General features: G+C 38.9%; 1 protein-coding gene across 1 annotated transcript in view; it reads left to right on the top strand.

The window, feature by feature from the left end:
- LOC104522800 (F-box/LRR-repeat protein 4-like) overlaps positions 1-7,615 on the top strand; it is a gene marked incomplete at both ends in the record, with an annotated part of 33,327 nt that extends 25,712 nt beyond the window's left edge. The window contains one exon of the mRNA XM_010165182.2: positions 7,544-7,615. Coding sequence (XP_010163484.2) covers positions 7,544-7,615 — 72 coding nt within the window. The remainder of the gene's footprint in view (positions 1-7,543) is intronic.
- Positions 7,616-7,733: the final 118 nt, after the last annotated feature.

The raw sequence follows: 7,733 nt of genomic DNA on the forward strand, positions 1-7,733 counted from the left end.
AATTCTCACCCTTATCATGTGTCTTTCCATGTTGTATCTTCCAAGTTGATAGTTGATGGATGCTCAAGGGAGAATAGACTTCCTGTTCTAATGCCAGTTTATACTGAAGAGGAAAATGGTTTTGCTGCCATTTTAAGTTTGAATCTATAAATAAAAATTGTCTGCGTGAATGTCTCTGTCCAGAAGGCATCACTTAAATACACTTGTGATTGTGTTGATTTCCTGGCCATTGCTCGAGCTCTGCTGCCAGTCACCTGGTATTTTGCTCTGCTAGCCATTGGTATTACTCTGGTTTTCCATCTTTTCACCTTTGCTTGGTTTGTCTGAGTTTGAGTAATTCGAGGACAATAGTGATAATGGTGGAGATGCAACTGCCCTGAATGAGGCAGTGAAGGTGTTCCTCTTAGGTTTCTGTCAGGTGTTCAGTCTTGCAGATGAAGGAGCTGGATTTGGTTGGTGATAAAGCAATATTTCTTGTAAGAATTCAAAGTGGGTGCACGCACATAGGGACCATTGAAATATCCAGAGACCACGTATAACGTGGATGATGTTTTAAAGCCAACTTAAAAGCCATCACATCTCTCAGGTGATGATCACATAATATATGTGACCTGTCTGTATTAAACCAGCCTGCATTTCTTAGGTCCCTGCACGTGTCCCCTCTGTTATGTTAATTCTTATGGGGGAAAACTACTGCCCACAGAATCACTAACCATTGCACACTCCAGAAACACATCCTTGGTGAAAAGCAGGGTACCGCTGCTCTTAAGGAGGATGGGTCTTACCAAAGGAGGCTTGAACTGTTGGTATGAAATTGGGAAAGGGATAAACTTGTAGTCACTAGTCTGTCCTTCCAGAAAGTTTAGCCTTGATTCTTGTAGTCAGGCTATTGTGTAAAAACTTCCACATACCCTTTTGATTCAGATTACTTGATCCCAATAAATAACCCGTGTGAGACCCTTACCACAGTGTCAAGTGGCGTGCATGATTTCTTTTCTTGATTTCCCAAGAGGTTGTTTGTAGTTTTCTTAAAGCAAGTGATGGTTTCCTTCCTCTCTGCTTTCCCAGTCAGCTGCTTGTTTCACCATGGAGTTCTTCATGCTTGTATGTTCAGCATTAAGGGGTTAGGGTTTACTTGTGATAAGTTGGCAGATCATCTTTATTATTATTTTAAAGAAGGAGTTCTTAAGCTGTTTGGGATATTAACTTGCTAATTTCTTTATCATCTTTACTTTGTGACTGCATGCACAAAGATGTGATTCAGACTTCTTATATCTTTTATATGTGTGGTATGTCTCACTTGGTTCTCTAACAGGATAATTCTAGTCTGTGGCGTACTGGAGGCCTTGCATTACCTATAAGAAGAATTCCCAAAGTCATTTTCTACACAGTAGTGTGCATGCAGTAATACTTGCGTGCAGGACAAGGTGGTTGTGCAGGAACAGGGTTTGTATCTGCAGCGGTGGATTTAGCACTTCTTATGTGTGCTGAAGCTTAAGATGTTTTTGTCTGATCTCTTCCACTGTTGTGCGTCTGGCTGAGTCAGCTGGTCCCAACCTCCCTTGCTGTAGATTTAAACCTTTTGGGAACAAAAGGGAAGCTCCTGCCCAGGTAGTAAACAGAGAAACTTTTCTATGCAGTTCTGAGAATATTTTGATTTCTCTGCTGAAGGACTGGCTTCTGAGAATATGGATCTGATTGATGAGCTGAGGGAGACATGGAAGATTTCATTGGCCTGACCTTAGTCTGTAGTTTTCCAGTTCTCCTTTCTGTCTGCTTATCAGGTTCCAAGAGTTCTAAGGAATTCATTCAAAAGTCATTGACTATGACTTTTATTAGGAAGACAGAACACTTAGAGTACCCTGCAGAGTTACCTCCTTATTACCACATTTACCCCTCCTCGTTCAGGCAAGGTTGAATTTTCTTACTTGGATTTTCACTCAGATTATGAGTTGTTATTAAATGGAATAATATTGTCAGGTGTTCTGTCAGATAGATAGGCTCCCAAAATACAACTGCCTAGTGTCCAATGTATACTGGCTGTTTGGTGTCCTATAGTAATTGCCTAACTGCTTTAACTGCTTTATCAACTTTTAGCTACATGTGTTGAGAAATGTGAATTTGATTGTATGCAAACAGCATGTGGTAGCTGTTGATTGGATACTAGATATTCAGGTTTCCACAACTCTTCACTAGCCAGATGATCAAATCTTTTGATGCTTTTCCTGTTTGTCTTATGCAAAGGCGATTGTTTGTGCAATAAGCTTATCTAAATAAGTTATCCAGTATTATTGGTTTATATAGTCCTAAAGACCCTGATTCTAACTTAAATGCAAAACGTATATTTAAACATAGATCTGCAGATTAACATGATTGAGAAAGTAAGTGGAATATGAAAAAGAAATTGTGGTCTTTAGGAATGTTGTTATATTAATTCTTTGATATTGTGGAAAAATGCCATATTCTCGCTGTGTTGAGCTTGCAAATCTAGGTGTGTTATCTTGATATCTGCCTGCAGCTAATGTTTTGTAAGTATTTGAACATAAGTGGAGACAGCGGAGTTTGGGGGAATAGGGCAGGGAGGGCTAGAGATGATGTCGTCATTTGGAAATTATAAAAAATAATACAAATTTGGTTATCTTCTCATATAATTCATTTGAGGGCATGGAGGTTAAAGGATTATTTTTTTTTTAATCCCTAACTTAGACTTTTAATGTTAAAAACCAAAATGTAAGTCTTGCATAATTCAACTTTTTCTTGGACAAAGTGGTTAACTGGATAATTAGTAACTCTATGATTAAAAACATAGCAAGCAAGGGAAACCATATTTAAAGAAGAGGGAGGAGGCAGTCTTTAATGAGACTTTAAGATTACTTTCTCTCAGAATTCACTTCACTGAAAATTTTGAAGAAGAAATTGCAGGAGAATAAAAGTCTTGTAAAAGATAAAGGCTCTCAAGATGTTTCATTGAGGGCCTGGAAGAATTCCCAACTTAGGTCAGACACAGTTCTTCTGAGAAGAAGGGGAGAAAACAGCCCGATTTTTTTTGTTCCCCACATAAAAAGTCACAATTTTAAAAGTAGTTTTTAAGATTTCTCTATAAAAAGAAAATTTGTAAAAAGGTGCAGACTGTTTCTTCCTTATCCCAACCCTAAAAGTTTTTTGTTTTGTTTTCTTAAACTTTCTTTAGTCTTCCAGAGGCAAACTGTGGTGCAGTTATTTTAATTTCTTTTATTATAGTGCAGCCATTATATGATAGCCATATACTGCATCTGTATTTTTTAAAACTTTTTTTTTTTTTTTTTTTTTTTTAAATCTTGGACTACTTGACAATGAAACTGCAATGATCAGATATTCAAAGTGTGTCTTTCACAGGTGAACCAAATCTACCTCAGACAGAAAGGTTTTCTGTTTGAACGAATATTTTGCTCAGGCTATCTGTTGGATGCTTTCCTTTTTATACTAACATCAGAAATTATTTGCACTTCCCACTGGAACATGAATGCAAAAAATCCTGAAAAAAAGCAAGATTCACTCTTCCCTGAGTGTTACTCTGGCACCAGTGTTTGGTTTCTCCACTGATGGATTGTCTGCTCACACCAGCAACGCTTTTGAAACACTGAAGTCAGAACACTTCAGTGTGATGTCTGAGGTCTTCACAAAGAGAGGTAGGATACAAGTTAGTCCAGTATCAGCTATTTAGTTGAAGTGTACACAGCACGTGTCTTCCAGGCTGGCCTGTATTACAGGCTGGAGGATGTTCATGTTTGGGCAGACCTCTCACCTGTCTCATGTGGAGTAGGTTAGGATTTTGAGTGGTAATCTATTCTCTTCTCTTGTCCAAGGCAGGATCAGCTCTCTTGATGTGCTTTCTGACAGATGTTTGTCTGACCTGTTGATAAAGACTTCAGAGATTCTTCAGGCAGTCTACTTCCCTTTTCTGAGGTTTAGGACTACCTCCGCTGCCTTAAAATGTTTCTGTTACCTGCTCTGTAAAGTTGTGTTTAGCAGCAGTATCCTTCTGATCAGTTTGCTATCAGTGTCTTCTCTCTTAAAGCAACTCCTGCCCAGTCTCAGCTTTATGTTTTCCTCATCTGAAAACACATTTCCTTGGAATGGAGGATAGGGTAGAACATTTTATTTCACCCCTTTAGGCTCTTTATGCTGTCTGTGCCATCTTATAAAAATTGATTATTTTAGTAGTTTTTGTTTTGGCTTGGAAAGCAGAGGAAATTTACACCGCAGAAGCCATGCCATACATTACTCCACAAAGAAAAAGTAATTCTTACCTGAAGTTTGTTTCTAGGCTGGGGTTTTTTTGTTTTTGTTTTGTGTTTTTTTTGTTGGTGTTGGTTTTGGTTTTTGTTGTGGGTTTTTTTTTGGGGGGGGGGGGGGGGGGTGGTTTTCTGGTGTTTTGCTTTTTTTCTTAAATCATCCACTCTTCTCAATCTGTGTAAAGGGGAGTTCAGGAAAAGTTTCCTTTGGTTCAGGAAAAACTCAAAAAACTCAAAACTCAAAAAAATCTCCAAACTGTACATGTTTTGGCTACTAGACTCAAGAATAGTATTACATGGGTAGGCTTTGATTTGAGTGTCTCTGCTTGGCTGAGAAGGTGAAACTAGACTCTCTCTAGGTTAAAGCTTGCTGATCTGGAATTTATGTGGTGGCTTAGCTCCTCTTGTAAAGCACATTAACATCTGAAGTTTGGCCTGTGTTACAGCTTCAGGGTCTGGTGATTGCCTTGCTATTCTCCTTTGCTTAAATAGGAGTGTTCTCGCTCATCTTGTAATACAAGTCAGAGAGATGAATTGTACAGACAGATGGCTTGAAACAGACAGGTTATTACAATGATAGTCCTTCTGTATGTAGTACATATGGATTCTGTGAGCTGCCATTCTCTCCTGCTATTTTCATGTCCTTTGCCACCTGGATTCTCAATTGACTGAGACACAACTAGGCACACACAAAGGGCTTTTTCTTCCTTCTTGACACATGCAAACCCTACCTCAGTTACAGAAGAACAGACACTGCTCCTGAAAGAAATCTGATTTGTTGTGTGTGGGCATATATGGACCCCAGAAGAGGAATTAATATAGCTGCTATAATTCATGTTGAGTAAGTAGTTGTTTACTCTTGGGCTTGACTTGGCATGATTTGTGGTGGTATGACATGGCGTTCCCCCAAGCTCCCTTCTATTACCTGCATTCCTAGTGCTTTTTAAAAATTGATTAGGGTTTTTTTAAAATAGTTGTTTAAAACAATAGTTTAGGTTTTATAGGTTGTGAAAAAACCTCTGAAAATGTGGACTCAGTGCACATCAATACAAGAATGATTGTCTCAAATTAGAGAGGGCCTAAAAAAGGTATTCTGAGAGATGCGTTAAATTCCTGTTCAAGTCAACAAAAGCAGCTCAGTTATCTAATCAAGATAACTATGAATATTAGTCTTCCTACCTATTTCATCCATCTTTGAAGAAGTAGCATGGAATTGATCTCATGTCCTACAAGCTGTTCTGAATGACTGTTCACTTCAGCATGGTTTGTATCAATTAAGAAAAGAGATTGCTGCTTCCCATCCTTTCAGGCCAGTGTTTAAATTCCAGTCTGGAAACCATTACTAAAAACTGTGGTGGAATGTGTCAGGGTATTCAGCTTTCCTGTGGAGCCACCTAAATACCTCCAGAAACCCTGTTTTAGAACTGTGTGTGCAGTCAGAGACTGATTTATTTAGCGCTGATATTTAAGTTTTGTAGAGAGGGGTCTGGAGATTTTGCTTTTATTTTGTGCAGCTGAGTAGGTTCTAAAGCTTATAGCTTTCATTGAGTTAAATAATGAAGACTATGTCTCATTCTCTTGGAGTTACTCGTTTATTCAGGTTTAATGAAGCATTTGCTTAATAAGTATGTTATTTAAAATGTATTGCATGTTTACACATTTACTAGCTTTAATGTGTTCTTAAGTGTTACCTCTTTAATAATTACTTTTTAATGCTCTTGTATTTAATTCCCTAGCTACCTTTTTCTTTAAAAACCTGAATGAAACTAAAGCAAGCAAGAGGACAGTGGCTTTGTAAGACCTCTGCCAAGATATATGTGAGGAAAGCTTACTCACAGCATTTACTTTTAGGCTGCCTGTGAAAAATCAAATCTTAGAAGGCCAGGTTGGAAGCTGAGGTTCCATACAAGTCAAGTGCTGGGAGTTTCTAATTGCTCCCTGGAGACACCTAAATTAGATGTCTGAAATGGTCTCCATAAATACACCATCCTATGTCCCTGTTCTGTGTCTGCCAGCCTTTCAGTGTGAGGGATCAGATGTTTCTTCACGGTGGTATGACAAAGGGTCATGTTCCTGCCAAGTTTCATTAGACTATAACAAACTGAGGAAATGAAATAAAGCATTTTACCATAAACTTTCTGAAAACAAGTAAATTGATATTTTTAAAATGTATATTTAAATATATATATATATATATAAACTATACTGCCCATGCATACAAATATTGTTGATGAGTGTACTTGTAGGAATTCCACTTAAGAGCAGTAGACCATTTTGTCCCTTATATGTTGCTGGAGGTTTTTTTCATTAGAAACTGTTGTATATACTGTAGATATCCACTGACTTCTGTTGTTAATACGCTGTGAAACTTATTCCCATTTTCAAGCTCGTAGAGATTACAAAGTTCTAACGAAGTGGTGAATGTTTTAAGTATGATGCACAGTTATTTGTGATGTGAACCTCAGTCTTCCTTCTTTTTTGCACTGTGTGTATTTCCAACTACAAAACAAGATATGACTACAGACAATGCAGAAGAGTCTTTTCTGTATCTTAGAAACACAAGTAAACACCCGTGAAGTTTCCCTTGTTGTGGAACAGAACAGCTGTGTACTTTACATTTTGTAAGATGCATCTGATGTTCCAGTCCAATTTCAGGCTGAGCAACGTGCAGTACTTTCTGAAGAGAATGGCCACATTAAATGGCAGGAACGCGACTGTAAAATACACATTATATCTGTTTCGGTCTGCGTGTTACTAGTGACAGGTGCTCAATGGTTGTCAGCATCCTTGTCAGCACAGAGACTCCTCTGACATTAAAGTCACCAGCTCAGTCCTGATGCTGCGCAGCTCTATTGGCAGTTCCATCAGGCTGCAGCCGATCTGCGAATGTCAGAGCCTCTGCTGCTGTTCTGGTATGTTGCCAGCCCTCTTTGTTTTTGGGCTGGCCTTGCCTGTTGTTTGAGCTTGCCATACTTCTTCAGCAGCTTTCCTTTGGGAAATGAGCAGATAGGTCATGGGTGTGTAGGTATCTTCAGGGCAATGCAAAACCACATCCAAAGTGACTTGTGTAAAGGTTCATAACGATTACCGTTGCTTTAAGCCAATCGATGGGTAGAGTACCCAGGGACTCATTAAGTGGCATTTGTGGTGTCTGTAACAGAGTTTTGAGCTGTATTTCAGGAAATGTGGTGACAGCCTTTAATGTCTAATTGACCTCTTCTCTTTGTTTCGCTTTCTGTATTTCCTTCTGATGTGTTCCCCTGTGGCAGCAAACAGCCCTGCTCAGTATTCTGAACTTCTGCTCGGAGCTGCAGCACCTCAGCCTGGGCAGCTGCGTCATGGTGAGTACTTACAGCATGTCGGGGAGGGGGCGTGTGTGGGGGTGTGTGCAGGCTTGCTTTGGAACTAGACTTAGGTTTATGTTTCCTAAAGACATGTTAGATCATAGAATCATAGAAT

Source organism: Antrostomus carolinensis, unplaced genomic scaffold, assembly GCF_000700745.2.
Source record: "Antrostomus carolinensis isolate BGI_N321 unplaced genomic scaffold, ASM70074v2 scaffold21110, whole genome shotgun sequence".
Taxonomy (NCBI): domain Eukaryota; kingdom Metazoa; phylum Chordata; class Aves; order Caprimulgiformes; family Caprimulgidae; genus Antrostomus; species Antrostomus carolinensis.